Here is a 19847-nt window from a genome sequence, read left to right on the forward strand (position 1 = left end):
GTGTTAGTATCTCAATTTTCCTAGGACCCTCTAATGTTCATCATTATCTTTTCCTGTCATCTTAGCCAATATAAGAGGTATACAGTGGTACCACAGAGCTGTCTTAATTTACATTTCTCTGATCAATAGTGATTTAGAGCATTTTAAATTTTTTTCATTCATTTATTTGCCTAAATTTGTTTAGCCATTTCTCAATCAATGTGCACTTACTTTGTTTCAAATTGTTTGCTACTATAAAGGGATCTTTAGATATTTTTGATATTTATGAGATCTTCCTTGTCCCCCACACTCCCTTACATCCTTTATTTCTGACCTGAGTTTCTTGTCTTTAACTCTACTAGAAAAATGAGACTGGAGAAATGGGTAAACAAATTATGACACATCAATGTAATAGAAGTGATGAATATGATGAACAAAAAGCATGGAAAGACTTACATGAACTGATGTAAAATGAAGTAAGTAGAGTCTACCAAACAATATATACAATAATTATAATACTATAAATAAAAAGAACTACTACAAAACAATCAAATGTAAATGTTGCAAAATCACAAAGTAAAGATTTGAGAAGATAGTCTTTTGTAGAGAAGAGAGATTCTTGGGAGGGCCACACTAATCACATTTTTGAACTTTTCAGTGTACTAATCAGTTTTCTTCAATTTATCATCTTTTTTTTTTCTTTAAATAATAATTGTTATATGGAATGACTTGGTGAGGGGAAAAGCACGAGGAAATTTTACTGATATATAAAAAGACATCAATAAAATTTATTTGAATAAAGAAAACTGAGGCTATACAATGTGAGCTTCTTTTTCTCCCTTTTTCCTTAAAACTCTTTGACATATCACCTACTTTTCTCTTTTTCTTCCAATATCAGGAAGTAGTTCTTTTTGCCAAACTGAATCCTTCAAATTGTGTCCTTGATAGTACCTCCTCCACTCCACAAACGATTTAAACTTCAATCCTCTCCCCAATGCCAACTCTATCTTATCTTTAATCGCTTATTTATGGTTTCTAACACACCTTAAATCTTTCTTATCCTTAAAAAACCATCATTAAATCTTTTTATTTTCAAAACACATACATAGTTTTCAACATTCACTCTTGCAAAATTTTGTGCTCCAAAATTTTTTCTTCCTCTCTTCTGTTATGCTACCAGGAGCCACCAGTGGCTGCTGGAGATCCAACCTAGACCTGTAGAATGGATCTCCTTAGGTGAAAGGATACAAGGAGACTGAGAAGCAGTTGTTGTTCTCTGATCTGAGAGGCCATTGTGTTGTCTGACCTCTCTCCTCTTCCCTCTGCCTCCAATTTATCTCATTCCCAGTTCGCAACATCTGTGTCAGAAAAGGCTGTCCTGCAATTCCTTCAGATGTTATGATTCACAGCTGTGGAGGCTTTCAGAGAATTGACTTGTCCCTTAACATTCTTCCTCCACCCCCACCCCTACATGGCAAATAATCCAAAATATGTTGAATGTGCAATTCTTCTATATATATTTCCACAATTATGCTGCACAAGAAAAATCAGATCAATAAGGGAAAAAAAAGAGAAAGAAAACAAAAAGAGTGAAAATGTTATGTTGTGAATTACCATCAATCCCCACAAAAGTCCTCTCTTTGAATGCAAGTCTATCAGAAGACCACTGGAACTGGCCTGAATCATCTTTGTTAGAAAGAGGCATGTCCATCATAACTGATCATCATATAATCTTCTTGTTGCTGTGTACAATGATATCCTGTTAATTTGCTTCTGCTATTTTATTTAGCATAAATTTATGTAAATCTCCCCAGGCTTCTCTGAAATAATCCTGCTGATCATTTCTTATAGAACAATAACATTCCATCATATGCCATAATTTATTCAGCCACTGTCTAACTGATAAGCATACACTTAGCTTCTAGTTCCTTGCCACTACAAAAAGGTCTGCCACAAATGTTTTTGCACACGTAGGTCCCTTCCCCTTTTTAATGATTTCTTTGGGATACAGACCCAGTAGAGACACTACTGGATCAAAGGGTATGCAGTTTGTGAGCCCTTTGTAATAGTTCCAAATTGCTCTTGAATGGTTGGATCAAGTTACAACTCCACCATTAACGTATAAGGGACCCAATTTTCCCATATCTCCTTCAACATTCATCATTATCTTTTCCTGTCATCTTAGTCAATCTCAGAGGTATGAAGTGGTACTTCAGAACTGTCTTAATTTGCATTTTTTTCATATGACTAGAAATGGTTTTAATTTCTTCATCTGAAAATTGTCTGTTCATATCCTTTGACCATTTATCAATTGGAGAATAGCTTGTATTTTTATAAATTTGAGTCAATTCTCCATGTATTTTAGAAATGAGGTCTTTATCCTTGGATATAAAATTTCCCTCCCAATTTACTGCTTCTCTTCTAAGCTTGTCTGCATTGGTTTTGTTTGTACAAAAACTTTTTAACTTTATATAATCAAAATTAAGCATTTTGCAGTCCATAAAGTACTCTAGTTCTTCTTTGGTCATAAATTTCTTCCTTCCCCACAGATCTGAGAGGTAGACTATCCTTTGTTCTTCTAATTTGCTTATAGTATCTCTTTATATTTAAATCATGAATCTATTTAGACCTTATTTTGGTATAGAGTGCTAGGTGTGGGTCAATGCCTAGATTCTGCATACTAATTTCCAATTTTCCCAGCAGTTTTTGTCAAATAGTGAGTTTTTATCCCAGAAGCTGGATCTTTGAAAACACTAATTTTCTCAAATTATTGTTCTCTCTCCTTTCTTTCTCAGCCAGATTTCCTTGAAAAGTTTTCCATAATACTACCTGCCTCTATTTCCTCTTCTCTCACAATCTTGTCCTTTGTAATCTGGCTTCTGACCTTACCACTCAAGTGAAGTAATCAATGATTTAAAAATGAAGTTACCAATTATTTAACTTTTATATTCTATAGTCTTTTATCAGTCTTCTGGACTTATTTGCTCTACATTTGACACTAGTGACCCCTCTTTCCCCATCGATACTATCATCTCCTCACTGAGCTAAGATGATAATACTATTTTCAGTCCATCTAATTGCTCTTTCTCCATCACCTTTACTGACTGACCATCATCCCTTTATAAATTGCAACTGCAGGTGTTTTGGCCCCATTCCCCAAGATTCTGTCCTATACATTCTTTTCTTCTCTCAGTTCACTCTATTGGTAACCTCATAAATTCTTATGGTTACAACTCAAACACAAACACACAGCATACTGAACATTTCAAATTGTTTTTCCAGATATATCTTAAACTTAAAAGTTCCTAAACATCATTTTTCAATTTTGTCAAAAACAGCACATATCTAATCAGTCCCTTTCATCTCACACATTCAACTGTCCAATTTCATCTGGATATTAAGTTTTGTGTCTCTATTATCTCCTTGTTCTGTCGTAAATAAACAAAAATTTAACACAAAAACCATTTGGACAGGCTTTAATATGAGTAGGAAGAACTTGAGCAATTCTTTTTAATTTTAAAAGAAAAATCCTACAAACTAAGAATTAATATTCATTAATTCACTATATAACTACAGGCAAGTCACTTCCAAAGACTAAGTTATAGACAAGTTATAAGCTAATTTACAAAGGAAATTTCATACCAGTAGTTCCCAACATACACTATCAAAAGTCAAGCCCTATATTTCTTCCTAAAGTTGTCTCAAGGTTACAGAACAGGAGACTGGGGAAAAACTAGTCATTTTAAAACTAGAGGATAACAAAAATAAGCAATGAGATGAAAAACTGTGACCATTTGAAATAGGAGATAATTAGTTTGAAATTTATAGACATTTTCTTTACTGACTCAAGTTATTACAAAGTGTCTACCAATTCAATTAAGAATTGTTGTGTTTTTGTTTAGTTATGTCTTATTCTTTGAGATCCCACAAACCATAGCTTGGTTTCTTCCATCTTTTATTATCTCTTCAAGTCTATCCAAGTTCACATTTGTGTTTTCATGATACTCTCTATTCATCTTGTCTTCTGCTGTTCCCTTTTCCTTTTAGCTTCAATTTTTTCAAACATCAGTGTCTTTTCTTGAGTTCTATTTTCTCATTTTGTGGTCAAAGTATTTAAGCTTCAGTATCTGCTGTTCCAGTGAATAGCCTGAATTAATTTCTTTAAGTATTGACTAATTTGATTTCCTTGCTGTCTCAACAGTCTTTTCCAGTACTGATTTCAAAAGCATCAATTCTATGATGGTCAGCTTTCCCAATAGTACAACTCTCACAGTCATACATTGCTACTAGAAAAACCCATAGCTTTGACCATATGGACCTTTGTTGGCAAAGTGATACCTTTGCTTTTTAGTATGCTGTCCAGATTTGCCAGTTTTTCTTCTAATAAAGAAGTGTCCTTTAATTTCCTGGCTGCAGTTGCCAGCTTCAATGATCTTTAAGTCCAAGGATAGAAAATCTAACACTGCTTCCAATTCTTCCTTTATTTGCCAGAAAATGATAGGACCAGTTGCCAAGATCTTGGTGTGTTTTGTTTTTTATATTAAGCTTCCCAGCTTTCACATTCTCCTGTTAAACTTTCATCAAGAGGCTTCTTAGTTTCTCTTCACTTTCTGCCATCAGAGTGGTATCAATGAGTATACTCAATGAAGCATAAGTAGATCTGGAACTCCCTTACTTTGTCCATAATGCAGCAAATGTTAGCCATTGTCTCTAGCTCTTCTGCCTCTTTGAAAACCATTCTGCTCTTCTAGCAATTCTCACAATCCACATATTGCAGAAGTCTAGCTTGCCAAAATCTTAAGCATAACCTTGCTTGAATGTGAATGCATGTAATTGTTTGGTAATTTGAACATTCTATGGCATTGCCCTTCTTCAGAAGTATACTAAGCCTTTCCAATCTAATGGACGTTGTCATATTTTTCAAATTTACTGGCAAATTGAGTGCAATATCATATTTTAAAGTTTTAAATAGCCCAGCTAGAATTCGATGACCTCCCTCAGCCTTAACAAGGTCTACTTGATTAACTTAATTCTTCAGGATAGCTTTAGATCAATAATCAGACCACATGGTTATCAGTGATGTTAAGATTTTTCTTGTATAGTTTTTCTGTGTATTCTTGCCACCTCTTCTTAATCTCTTTTGCTTCTACTAAATCCCGCCATTTTTGTTTTTCATAACACTGATGATTTTTGCATGAAACTTTGCCATGATATCTCTAATTTCCCATTCTGTTGTTTTCTTCTATTTCTTTGCATGGCTCATTTAAGAAAATCTTATCTTTGGAATTTTACATTTAGTTGATTATATTCTTCTCTTTCTCCTCTCCCTTTTGCTTTACTACTCTGCTTAGCAATTTGTAAAGCTTCATCAGACAGCCATTTTGCTTTCCTACTCTTCTTTTTCTTTGGATGTCTTTCTGTTGCTGCCTCCTGTAAAATATTGTAAACCTCGATACATAGTTCTTCAGACAGTCTACCAAGTAAGACTTCCTGGCCAATAGTTTATTGATATAAATGACATCTTATATCCTTATATATCTAAAGAGCCTTTATAAGTTATAAAATTTATTGCTCCATTTTTTCCTTTTCTTGAGATTAAAGTCTTATCTTTTTTCAACAAGAGATTGGTACAACGCATATATGGCCCAAATACACAAGAATGTAAATTAAGTGAAAAAGAGGAAATGATCACTTCTTTATGTTCCCTTTTCCTCTTATCTACAAAATGAAGAAGTTAGTTCAAATAATGTCTAAATTCTTCCTCAGATTTAAAATGAGTCTGTTTTAAAGATCATTTTTTTCTAATCTTAATTTAAGAAGTAGAAATGAACACTCTCACATATACTAGAGATTAAGATGTTTTTCAAGCAAACAAGCATTAGCATTATAAGGGTTGGATCCAGCAGTCCAAATATAATTAGAAAATATGTATATTATGGAATACAAATTATCAAATTAAATTGAAAGTGAATTTAGTCAATTGATAAAAAAAATTAGGAAAAAATCATATTAAGAATGAAGAAGTCATCTAATTTTATTTTTAAAATGATAAAACTTAGCGACACATAAATGTTAAGAGTGGGTAATTTAAAACTATTACAAAAACCAACATAAGAAAATTAAACATTATTTTAAAGGCTAACATACATAATTTATAACCTCAAAGTTATTGGAAACAATGTAAGAAATGTTTAAAAATTGGAAAGGTATATAACAGATATAAATGCATAATTCACAAGTGTTTTATGGAATTATGCTTAACTTTTCCCAGATATCTTCTTTGAAAAATCTGTATTTTAAATACAATTTAAAAGCTATTAATAGACATTATGCATACATGTTCCTTCTCATCTTTTTCCTTCTCCCAATAGGCTGCAAGAAGCCTTTCCCCAATTTGGTCTGTATACATCTCATTGAGACATAGTTTTTATATGTTGTTTCCCTTATACTGTGAGTTCCTTGAGATTTGGGATTGTCTTTTGACTTTCTTTGTATCCCTAGTACTCAGTACCAGGCACAGAGGAAGTGTTTAATAAATTCGTACAAACTGTATCTTCTTCACAACTGTACAGATAACAGAAATGCTTAAAGGTCCTCATTATAAAGAATGTCCCAGCCACCAATATCAACCTAATCTTTCTTACCTCTCATCTGTCAGCAAAATACCTATAAACTTGTGAAATAGTTACAATACAGAACAGGATGATAGAGTAACAACTACAAGAAAACAACACAAAATGCAAAATTATTTGTGGTAACAAAAATTATTTGTTAAATATTAAAATGCTAGAGAATATGAATTATTTTTCTTTCTTTCTTTCTTTTTTTTTTTTTGGTTGAGGCAATTGGGGTTGTGCCCAGAGTCACACAGCTAGGAAGTATTAAGTGTCTGAGGCTAGATTTGAATTCAGGTCCTCCTGACTTCAGGGCTGGTGCTCTATCCAGTGCACCACCTAGCCGCCCTTATTTTTTCCTACTCTTAATAAAGTAAAAGTTAGTGGTGCCAAATTAAAAAGTCTGATCTTAGTTTTGTCACATTCTACCCTAAGGGGCAAGAAAGTTTCATCATATTATACTTGTGTGTGAAAATGATTTTGAGTTAAAGAAATTCACATTGAATTCAGGTTGGATTTTGCTTTTCCCCACTGAGATGATATCTTAATCAAAATAATCCCATATCTCAAATTCTTTACTTCAGATTTGATGCTTTCTTGGGGGCTGGTTAAAGCAAATGCTGGATACGAATAATATAACAGACCTCTAAGAAAAGATTGACTATGAAATTTTTCTACACACTAAAAAACTGTTTTTAAGGTTCAAGTATCAAGAACAGTTTCAAAAAATGCTCTGAAAGTTATGAAATCAAAGTTATTAATACGAAAAGCTAACACAGAGGAATCTGTGGTTTATAAAGTACTTTTTTGATTTACAATGGTTGTTTTCTACTTTTAAAAAAATGAAAGGTGTTTTTATAATATTTCTTTATCTATCACCAGAGAACCTGGAGTTATTGGTAAGATATGCACATACCAGATACTCAAAAATTTTGGTTAACAAATAATTCACAGAAAGGCTAGGCTTTTCTGCCTGTCATTCATATTAATAAAATAGCAATAAGCTTAGAATATTTTTGAGAATTGTTTTCAAGAACTTTCAATGCATTTTATAAGAATTATTTATAACTAATAGATTAATTTATTTAATTAACAGTTCAGCAATGATTTGGAATTAAAGTTTTCTGAAGCTCTCCAAGAGATCAACATATTTGTTTAGACTAGTTTGAGTTACGCTCCATACCTGAGAATGAAACTACTCAAATATATTACCCCATCACTATGGATGCTCAGGCCAATGATGCCAAATGTAACCCATACAAACCTGTCTGTATTATAGCCTTCTTATTTATTTCTTCACATAAGTTCACAACAGAGGCATCACCCAATTGTCTAAGGGCATTTTTGATTTTTTGTTTTGTTTCTTTGAGAATGAGAATACCAATGAATTAACATGATTTTCCAAGAGTCTTCTCTTTTCCATCATCACTTGACCAACTCATTTTCTTTTGTAATTGTACATTTCTTTTCATCCACTACTTCAGTACTTCTTTGCAAATCATAGTTATTTCCTGTTTCACTTTATTTCTTCACTGTATTCTGAGAAATTAATCTATAAATTAGACTAACTTGTCTAAATAATGCTTAGACTAAGAAGTGAAGATGTTCGTTTTTAATTATTTTAATGCTGTAAATGTAACATGTAGCCATAACACAACCAGTAGCATATGGGTATTAAGACTGATCCCTGTTTCTAAAATAGTTTTAAATTCTAAAATATATTTTTTAAAATTAATGTTTTTCCTGAATTCAAACTGGCTTTTACCTCAATTAGACCAGGTTAAATATACATGGAAATTTATACTAATACAAAAAAAAAAAAAAAAAAAAGCAATAAGGCTTGCATATGATACTTACATTGACTTTGAAAGCTTGTACAGTGTTATCCAAGAGTAGGATATTGCAAACCACTTCTGTATGTTGTCTGTCTCGTGCCAGCTCGGATGCTCGTACATTGTAAGTTCTGCCAGCTGGCAATCGGAAGCGTGCGGTCATTACTGTCCACACAGAGTCTTTGCAAATAAAGAAAAAAAAAATGATAGCATGGTAAAGAAAGATACAACATAACCCTTAAATGTATTTGAAACAATTTGTTTAAAATGTCAAGATATCCTAATGGATCTGTGCATAGATTACAGAAATGGTCTGTAAACTTGGATAGAAGAAAAACTATATAATTTAATTAACTTCTAACTTAAGGATTTGTGAATTTGTATATTATTTATGACTTCAAATTATTGTGAGAAAAGGTCCATAGGGTCACAATAGAAAAAAATGTTAAGGACTTGTTATTTAAAGCAGACAATAATTTTCAATTAAGACCTTAAAAACTCTTTTTTCCCCTTTCATTTTTTTTTTACAATAATCATCATATTCCAGTAGTATATTAAGATTGGGTAACATGTCTCATTTCTACTATCTCATATAATCATAACCTCTTGCTGTTTAAGTGTTTAAATTTTAAAAGTTTATTATTTTTCCTAAAGAACTCATTAAACAAAATTGAAATTGAGATATCAGAACAAGGACAAAAGAAATCAAGAAAACATTTGGAAATTATTATATACAGTTTCATGCTAATAATCTAGAAATCTAGAACAAAAAGATCATCTAAAAAAAGTATAAAGTACTTCAAGCTAAATAGTTTCATATCAAAAGAGAAATTGGACAACCCCCATTTAAGAGTTACTCTACAAAAAGAAAATACCTGTCCTAATTCCACAAAGAATCACTTGTGGAAAAATGTTGTCACACTGTTTTTGAAAAAAAGTTATAAAAATACAATTAATTTGAGTAAATATTGGGTGTTCACTATGCAGAAATTACTATAGTAGTTTATAGACATATGATGACAAAAATGAAAATAGCTCATCAATCAACAAGCATTTATTATGTACTTACTACGTAAGTGACTATGACAGATGTTTCAGATACAAAAACAAAAAATTAATCAGTTCCTGTCACCAAGATACTTTTATTCTACTACAGAAGACAACATTTGCAAGCCAACATGGTAAAACAGGATATGAAGTTACAAGACCTGGGTTCAAATCTTGACATTAATTACCTGAATGTCCTAATTAATGTCCTAATGTCCTAAAATGTATAATGAAGGAACTAAACAGAATGACCTTAAGAGACACCAAACATCTTTAAATATATGATCCTAGAGGCGCATGTGCTTCTGTGTGTGTGAGAAAAGGAAAGAGAGAAGAGAAAGAAGGATGGAGGGAGAGAGAGAGAGAGGACACCATACACCAAGATAAGATCAAAATGGGTTCATGACCTAGGTATAAAGAATGAGATTATAAATAAATTAGACGAACAGAGGATAGTTTACCTCTCAGCCTGTGGAGGAGGAAGGAATTTATGACCAAAGAAGAACTCTTAGAGATCATTACTGATCAGAAAATAGAAAATTTTGATTATATCAAATTGAAAAGTTTTTGTAAACAAAACTAATGCAGACAAGATTAAAAGGGAAGCAACAAACTGGGAAAACATTTTCACAGTTAAAGGTTCTGATAAAGGTCTCATTTCCAAAATATATAGAGAACTGACTAATTTATAGGAAAGTAAGCCATTCTACAATTGATAAATGGTCAAAGGATATGAACAGACAATTCTCAAACGAAGAAATTGAAACTATTTCTAGCCATATGAAAAGATGCTCCAAGTCATTATAAATCAGAGAAATGCAACTTAAGACAACTCTGAGACACCACCACACACCTATCAGATTGGCTAGAATGACAGAGAAAGATAATGTGGAATGATGGAGGGGATGTGGGAAAACAGGAACACTGATGCATTGTTGGTGGAATTGTGAACACATCCAGCCATTCTGGAGAGCAATTTGGAACTATGCTCAAAAAGTTATCAAACTGTGCATACCCTTTGATGCATCAGTGTTACTACTGTGCTTATATTCCAAAGAGATCTTAAAGAAGGGAAAGGGACCTGTATGTACAAGAATGTTTGTGGCAGCTCTCTTAGTAGTGGCCAGAAACTGCAAACTGAGTGGATGCCCCTCAGTTGGAGAATGGCTGAATAAATTGTGGTTTATGAATATTATGGAATATTATTGTTCAGTAAGAAATGATCAACAGGATGATTTCATAAAGGCCAGGAGAGACTTACATGAACTGATGCTGAGTGAAATGAGCAGGACCAGGAGATCATTATATACTGCAACAATGATACTATATGATGATCAATTCTGATGGACCTGGCCCTCTTCAGCAATGAGATGAACCAAATCAGTTCCAATGGAGCAGCTACACCCAGCTAAAGAACTCTGGAAGGTGACTATGAGAACCACTACATAGAATTCCCAATCCCTCTATTTTTGTCCACCTGCATTTTTTATTTCCATCACAGGTAAATTGTACGCTATTTCAAAGTCCGGTTCTTTCTATACAGCAAAGTAACTATTTGGACATGTAAACTTATATTGTATATAATTTATACTTTAACATATTCAATAGGTATTGGTCAACCTGCCATCTGGGGGAGGGGGTGGAGGTAAGGAGAGGAAAAATTGGAACAAAAGGTTTGGCAATTGTCAATGCTGTAAAATTACCCATGCATATAACTTGTAAATAAAAAGCTATAATAAATAAATATCTATCTATCTATCTATTAGAATTAAAATTTAAAAAAAAAAAGAAAAAGAAAGAAAAGAAATGACCAGAAGGATGATTTCAGAAAGGCCTGGAGAGACTTACATCAACTGATGCTGAGTGAAATGAGCAGGGCCAGGAGATCATTATATACTTCAATAACAATATTATATGATGATCAATTCTGAGGGACGTGGCACTATTGAACAAGGAGATAAACCAAATCAGTTCCAAGAGAGCAGTAATGAACTGAACCAGCTACATCTAGTGAAAGAAGTCTGAGAGATGACTATGAACCACTACATAGAATTCCCAATCCCTCTATTTTTGTCCACCTGCATCTTGGATTTCCTTCACAGGATAACTGTACATTATTTCAAAGTCTGATTCTTTTTGTACAGTAAAATAACTGTTTGGACATGTATACATATATTGTATTTAACTTATACTCCCAACATATTTAACGTATATTGGTCAACCTAACATCTGGGAGAAGGGGTAAAGGGAAGGAGGGGAAAAGTTGGAACAAAAGGTCTTGCAATTGTCAACGCTGAAAAAATACCCGTGCATATATCTTGTAAATATAAAGGTATAATATAATAAAAAACAATAATAATTTCATCCAATAATGAGACAACATACCAAAATTTGTGGGATGCAGCCAAAACAGTAATAAGAGAAAATTTTATATCTCAGTTTTATTAAAAACCAACAAAATAGATAAACCTTTAGTTAATTTGATTATAAAAAGGAAATAAGAAAATCAAATTGTTAGTCTCAAAAAGGAAAAGGAAGAACTTTCCACCAATTAAGAGGAAATTAGAACAATAATTAGGAGTTACTTTGCCCAACTTGATGCCAATAAATTTGACAATCTAAATGAAATGGAGGACTACCTACAAAAATATAGATTGCCCACATTAACAGAAAAGGAAATCAATTATTTAAATAGTTTCATTTTAGAAAAAGAAATAAAACAAGCTATTAATCAACTCCCTAAGTAAAAATCCCTCCTACCAAATTCCTTTTATGACACAGACATGGTACTGATACCTAAACCAGATAGGACGAAAACAGAGAAAGAAAATTATAGACCAATCTCCCTAATGAATATTGGTGTAAAAATCTTAAATAAACTATTAGCAAAAATCATACAGAAAATCATGCCCAGGATAATACACCATGACCAAGTAGGATTTATATCAGGAATGCAAGGCTGGTTCAATTTTAGGAAAACTACTATCATAATAGACTATATCAATAACCAAATTAACAAAAACCATATGAGTATCTCAATAGATACAGAAAAAACATTTAATAAAATCCAATACCTATTCCTATTAAAAACACTAGAGAGTATAGAATAAAAGGACTTCTCCTTAAAACAGTCAGTAGCATGTATTTAAACCCCATCAGCAAGCATCATATGTAATGGGGATAAATTGGAACCATTCTCAATAAGATCAGGGGTGAAACAAGGTTGCCTACTACCACCATTACTATTCAATATCATAATAGAAATGTTAGCTTTGGCAATAAGAGAAGAAAAAGAAATTAAAGGAATTAGAGTAGGTAATGAGGAAATCAAATTATTACTCTTTACAGATGATATGATAGTATACTTAGAGAACCCCAGAGATTCTACTAAAAAACTATTAGAAGTAATCCACAACTTTAACCAAGTTGCAGAATACAAAATAAATCCACATAAATCATTAGCATTTTTATATATCACTAACAAAATTCAACAGCAAGAGATACAAAGAGAAATTTCATTTAAAATAACTGTCAATAGGATAAAATATTTGGGAATCTATCTCCCAAAGGAAAGTCAGGAATTATATGAGCAAAACTACAAAACACTTTCCACACAAATAAAGTCAGATCTAATCAATTGGAAAAATATTAAGTGCTCTTAGGCTGAGCAAATATAATAAAGATGGCAATACTATCTAAACTAATCTATTTATTTAGTGCTATACCAATCAGACTTCCAAGAAACTATTTTATATGACGAGAAAAAATAACAACAAAATTCATATGGAAGAACAAAAGGTCAAGAATTTCAAGGAAATTAATGAAAAGAAAAGCAAATGAAGATGGCTTAGCTGTACCAGATCTAAAACTGTATTATAAAGCAACAGTCATCAAAACCATTTGGTACTGGCTAAGAAATAAAGCAGTTGATCGTGGAATAAGTTAGCTTCACAGAACAAAATAGTCAATTGACAAAGCAATCTAATATTTGACAAAGCCAAAGATTTTTGGGATAAGAATTTACTCTCTGATAAAAACTGCTGGGAAAATTGGAAATTAGTATGGTAGAAACTAGGCATAGATCCTCACCTAATACCGTATATGAAGATGAGGTTGAATTGGGTTTATGATCTAGACATAAAGAATGATATTATAAACAAATTAGAAGAATATATGACAGTTTATCTCTCAGATCTGTGGAGGAGTAAGGAATTTGTGACCAAAGAACTAGAGATCATTAATATAATCAAAATTATCTATTTTGTGATCAATAATGTTAAAAACTTTTTATACAAACAAAACTGATGCAGACAAGATTATAAGGGAAATAGCAAACTGGGAAAACATTTTTACATTCAAAGGTTCTGATAAAGGCTTCATTTCTAAAACATATAGAAAATTTACTCAAATTTATAAGAAATCAAACAATTCTCCAACTAATAAATGGTCAAAGAATATGAATAGACAATTTTCAGATGAAGAAATTGAAACTATTTGTAGTCATATGAAAAGGTATTCCAAATCATTATTGATCAGAGAAAGGCAAATTAAAACAACTCTGAGATACCACTATACACCTGTCAGATTGGCTAAGATGACAAGAAAAGATAATGATGAATGTTGCAAGGGATGTGGGAAAACTGGGACATTGATACATTGCTGGTAGAACTGTGAACAAATCCAATCATTATGGAGAGCAACTTTGAATTATGTTCAGAAAGTTATCCAACTGTGTATACACTTTGATCCAGCAGTGTTTCCACTGGGATTATATCCCAAAGAGATCTTAAAGGAGGGAAAGGGATCCACATGTGCAAAAATGTTTGTGGAAGCCCTTTTTGTATTGGCAAGAAACTGGAGAATGGCTGAATAAAATGTGGTATATGAATGTTATGGAACATTATTGTTCTGTCAGAATTGACCAGCAGGATGATTTCAGAGAAGCCTGGAGAGACTTAGATGAACTGATAGTGAGTGAAATGAGCAGAACCAGGAGATCATTATACATAACAAGACTATATGAAGATCAATTCCGATAGATGTGGATCTCTTCAACAATGAGATGATTCAACCAGTTCCACTTGTTCAATGATGAAGAAAGCCATCTGTACCCAGAGAGAGCCTGTGAAACTGAATGTGGTTCACAACACAGCATTCTTATTCTTTCTGTTGCTGTTTCGCTTGCATTTTGTTTTCTTTCTCAGTTTTTTCCTTCCTTCTTGAACTGATTTCTCTTGTGCAACAAGATAATTGTATCAATATGTATATGTATGTTGGATTTTACATATATTTTAACATATTTAACATGTATTGAACTACCTGACAGCTAGGGGAGGGAGTGGAAGGAAGGAGGGGAAAATTTGGAACAAAAGGTTTTACAAGAGTCAATGTTGAAAAATTACCCATGCATATGTTTTGTAAATAAAAAGCTCGAATTAAAAAAATAGAAATGTAAAAAAATAAATAGAAACAAATAAGAAAAGTAACCAAGTGCTTCATAAACCTAAAAATGACAGCCATGAGAGGTAAGGACTCATGATCTCACAAGAAATTCTTGGAAAACTGCAAAGTAGTCTGATAGAAACTAGGCATAGATAGACCAACATAGGACATCTACATAAGTTCAAAATGGTACATTATTTAGATATAAAGAAATGACATCATAAGCAAATCAGGCAATAAAAGAAACAAAAGACCTGCCATATCTATGTATAATGGATGATTTCATAACAAAAGGAGAAAGAGAATTTCACAGGAGATAAGATAGATAATTTTGATTACATTAAAATTTTTTGCATAAAGCCAATGCAGCCAAAATTTGAAGTAGAAGCGGGGGTGGAGGAGGGAGTAGGGATGAGAAATGAATAGCAAGTTTCTGGATAAAGATCTAATTTCTTAAACGCATAGGAAACCAAGTCAAATTTATAAGAATATAAGTCATTATCCAATTGATACAAGGTCACCAATAATTACTGAACTGAACTAAATTTCCGCTCATAGCAACAGTGACTCAGGCTGCTTCAATAATTTAAGGGATATCCTAGGAAAGAAGTAAACGATTCATCAGCCATTTACTAATGACAACTGGTACAAGGTGTTGGGAGCATAAAGATAGATGACACTGACCTTGCATTCAAAAAATTCACAAACTGAGGGGGAATAGAGAAGGACACAAATAACTATGATACTGGAGAGAATAAGGGGGGGGGGGGGCAGGGGGGGAAGGAGGGAGAGAAGTCCAAGCAGAGCACTATGAAATATCTGAGGAACGAGAGAGAACATTTATTCAGCTTTAACTTCTTTCCTGGCCTTCAGTCTCTCATCTCCAATTTCCTATTGGCCATCTCAACTTGGATGTTGTTGAAGAGAACTGTTCGGTTCTGCACACATATATTGTATCTAGGATATACTGTGTGACATATTTAACATGTATAGGACTGCTTGCCATCTGGGGGAGGGAGGGGAAGGAAGAAGGGTAAAAGTCGAAACAGGAGTGAGTGCAAGGGAGATAATGTTGTAAAAAAAAAATTACCCAGGCGTGGATTCTGTCAATAAAAAGGTATAATTATTGGGGGGGGGGGGGGGGGGGGAGAAGCTTGGATATTGTTTTATCAAATCACTAATAATCAGATGATTGAAAATTAAAGCAATTCCTCAATACCTTGTAAACTAGAAAAGTTGACAAAAAAGTAAAATGACAAATGATAGATTATAGAAAAACTGGCATGTTAGTGAACTATTTTTATCAATGGTGCTGTAATCTGGTTCAGACATCCTAGAAAACACTTTGGAACTATATTCCAAAAGTTATTAAATTGTATATCTTTTGACCCAGAGATAACTTTACAAGGGCTATACTCCAAATGATTCAAAGAAAAAGAAGCCATAAGTACAAAAATATTTATATTGGGGGGCAGCTAGATAGCGCAGTGGATACAGTACCAGCCAAGTCAGGAGGACCTGAATTCAAATCTGACCCCAGATACTTAACGCTGCCTAACTGTGACCCTGGGCAAGTCACTTAACCCCAATAGCCTCAGCCAAAAAAAAAAAAAAGAAAAGAAAAAGAAAGAAAAATATTTATACTGGTTCTTTTTTGTGCAGGCAAAGAACTAGAAACTGAGGGAGTGACCATCAATTGGAAACTGGCCAAACAAACTATGATATAAAAATTTAATGGAATACTACTGTGCTATATGATTAGGAAGTGGAGGATTTCTGAGAAACCTAAGAAGATTTATATGAAGTAATTCAGAGTGAAGTGAACAGAACCAGGAAAACTGTAATGTCCAGGCTAGCTTTCTGAAGGTCTCCAGATGGGCGTTAAGTCTCAGCAGGATAGTCACCATGAGGATAATCAAGAATAGAGTCTAAAGTCTTTATTCTCTCCTTCACAATCTGTCCCATTCTGACTCCTTCACAGTCTGTTCACTCTGTGTCCCCAGTTCTCTCAGCCCTTAAATACCCTATTACAATTACATCATTATATCATACTGAGTATGTGTGAACTAGAGAACCATTATATCACCATGCTAAGTACTAAGTATATGTATAGTAAAGAACCATCATATCTCATCAATTCCACTGAGTTAACATCTTGTTTTAAGTATTCGTTTCAAGTATACTTCTCCAGAGTTCTGGCCCTCTAAAGAAAACAATTTAAATAACAACAATACTGTAAAGACACAGAGCTTTGAAGGCTTAAGTACTCTATTCAATGCATTGATCCAACCCTGACACAAGAGGCCTCATGATAAAACAAATTACTCATGACCTGACAAACATGATATACCAAATATGTAGCGCCAAAACATTTTTTTTTTGGGGGGGAGGAGTGGTCAATATGCCTAGTATGCATATTTATTATATTTCGTTTTCCTTCCTTTTACAATGGGAGATGATTTTTTCATTAATTGAAAAAATTGTAATAGTTTATTTTTTTAAAATCATGAATAAGAGAATTGTCAAAATATTGTGCCTTCCTCACATATCTGACAAAACAAACTAAAAAACCACCACCAACAACTAGATAAATCTCCACTGATGGTAAGTGTTTTGCTAGAATCATTTCATATTATAAAGTCTAGGTAGCTGGCCAAACCAGACACTTGAATAACCACATACTTGGATGAAACTTGTGCTGAATGAAATACATCTGTTTTGCCCCATGTTTATGTTTTGTAGATCATAAATCAACAGAAAGTTCACTGTTCAGAGATCAGAGGAATCTAAGGTTAGCCATCTTACAAATGCAATCTTCACACAAAACTAAAATAACTAAAAAAGAAGAAAAGAGGACATTAAAAATTAATAGGCAAATGTTTGTGAGAACACAACATTCCCACCCATTCCCACCCCTGCCCCCAAACTGTTATGTTGTTTTGTATTTATATTTATATGTGAAAATATGTAATTCTTGCCTAGACTATGATATTTATCTACTTTTGAAAATTGTCATAAACATCCTTCAAATACCTAGCATTAATAGAAATCTAACAATCACTCAATTAAAAAGTCATTAGCATCTAAAAGTATTTTTTGTTACTGAAACTACATAAACAAAAAAACTACACATAACAATTATTATAAAGAAGATTGTACCTGTTCTTTTGAGATTAGTCTAGTGCCCTTTAGCAGTCCAGTAATCTAATAATGAGGTTTAAGGATTACAAAATCCTTAATATGTATTTAATATGTAAATTTTTACATAATTTTTGAAACCACTGATAAGATAATTTGAATTCCATTTGTTCAAAGTTTAAAATCATTCAGACTGGATGAAAGATTATCTTTGCAATAAATTTCATCTCATAATCCATGGAAAGGCTTTGCTAAGATAGGTTAATAGTATCAACAAGAGTGAAGGAAAAATTGTAAAACTACTTAAAGGAACAAACTGTTCTCAAGAACAAGAGTAACATATCTAATTCTCTGACCCACAACTCATAGATTAATTATAAATTCTAATTATCTATTCATTAAAGCAATACTCTTCAAAGGATCAGATTAAGCAAAGAAGGGAAATTTATGTTTACTTAGATTCAGCCCAGAATTTCACAAGATCATAGATTTAAAGCTATTTTTGGCTCAGAGCCTAAAAAAGCCTTAAGAGCACTGTCCAAAGTCACCAAAATAGTAAGTATGGGACCCTGGGCAAGACTGTCTTATGCAGTAGAGAGAGTTGGTTCTTGAATAAGGAAAATCTAGGATTCAGTTTAGGTTGTGAAATATTAGCTCTGAGAGACCATCAGGATCCCAGCCACTTTCCCACTGCTTACCAATCAAATCTAAGTTGGCTTCAACCTATCTTTCAAGGTTTATCAACCCTCCCTTTCACACACCTTATGCTCAAAGCAGATTACTATATGAACTGTTTCTAGAATTCACCCCACATTTATCTCCTTCTCCATCACTTCAGTTACTCCCTACATCTTGGGATGCACCCTTCCATAATGAATCTTTCAGTCTCACAATGTCAAAAGTTATTCCTTTTATTAATAAATAATTTCCAAGAAAGATAGATAAATCCTTATGTAATTTCTCACCCTGACTAGGCATCATAAACAGGTGGTACAAAGGACAAAATACTGGACTTGAAATCAGGAAAACTTCTCTTCACGAGTTCACATCTGGCTTCAGACACTTAATAATTTTGTGACTCAGGACTACTTAATCTTGTTGGTCTCAATTTCCTCAAGTGTAAAATGAGCTTGAGAAGGAAATGGTAAACCACCTTAGTATCTTTGCAAGAACACCCCCAAATTGGGGTCTTGAAGAGTCAATAACAACAAAAAGATGAAAAAAGGCAAACTTCCTCAAGCCTCTTCTGTTTTTTAGTTTCACATTTTTTGAATGCTAGTTTTTGAGATCTTTAGATGCTGAAATTTCGTTTATTAATAACCTCAGTTTCTTGGAAAACAACTTAAGCCAAAAATAAAAAAAACCCACCCAAAATATCCAACGAAATATAACTTAGCTCAGAAGCACCTTATATTCAAATGATCTTTTATTACCTGTATTTGTGATCATACAACTGTTTAAGCAAATGGTATAATCACAAATCTTTAGGTTTCCCTCATTTCTTTTCTTTTCTTTCTTTCTTTCTTTTTTTTTTTTTTTTTTTTTTTGCTGAGGTAATTGGGGTTAAGTGACTTACCTAGGGTCACACAGCTAGGAAGTGGTAAGTGTCTGAGGTCACATTTGAACTCAGGTCCTCCTGTCTTCAGGGCTGGTGCTCTACCCACTTCACCACCTCGCTCCCTTTTTCCTCATTTCTTAAATATGAAAATACTTTAATATTACCTTTGCAACTCTCATCATCTACAAACTAAATGTATTCACACTTGCTCCCAAATTCACTTTTGACTAAACTGAA

The 19847-nt window shown here is 33.0% G+C and overlaps 1 protein-coding gene across 2 annotated transcripts in view; it reads right to left on the reverse strand.

The window, feature by feature from the left end:
* Positions 1-19847, reverse strand: part of PTPN4 (protein tyrosine phosphatase non-receptor type 4) — a 196370-nt gene that overhangs the window by 153574 nt on the left and 22949 nt on the right. For both annotated transcript variants that reach the window (XM_051985730.1, XM_051985729.1), the window contains exon 2: positions 8451-8605. In XM_051985730.1, coding sequence (XP_051841690.1) covers positions 8451-8588 — 138 coding nt within the window. In that variant the 5' untranslated portion in view covers positions 8589-8605. The remainder of the gene's footprint in view (positions 1-8450; positions 8606-19847) is intronic.

The sequence above is a fragment of the Antechinus flavipes genome, chromosome 3 (genome assembly GCF_016432865.1).
Source record: "Antechinus flavipes isolate AdamAnt ecotype Samford, QLD, Australia chromosome 3, AdamAnt_v2, whole genome shotgun sequence".
Taxonomy (NCBI): Eukaryota; Metazoa; Chordata; class Mammalia; order Dasyuromorphia; family Dasyuridae; genus Antechinus; species Antechinus flavipes.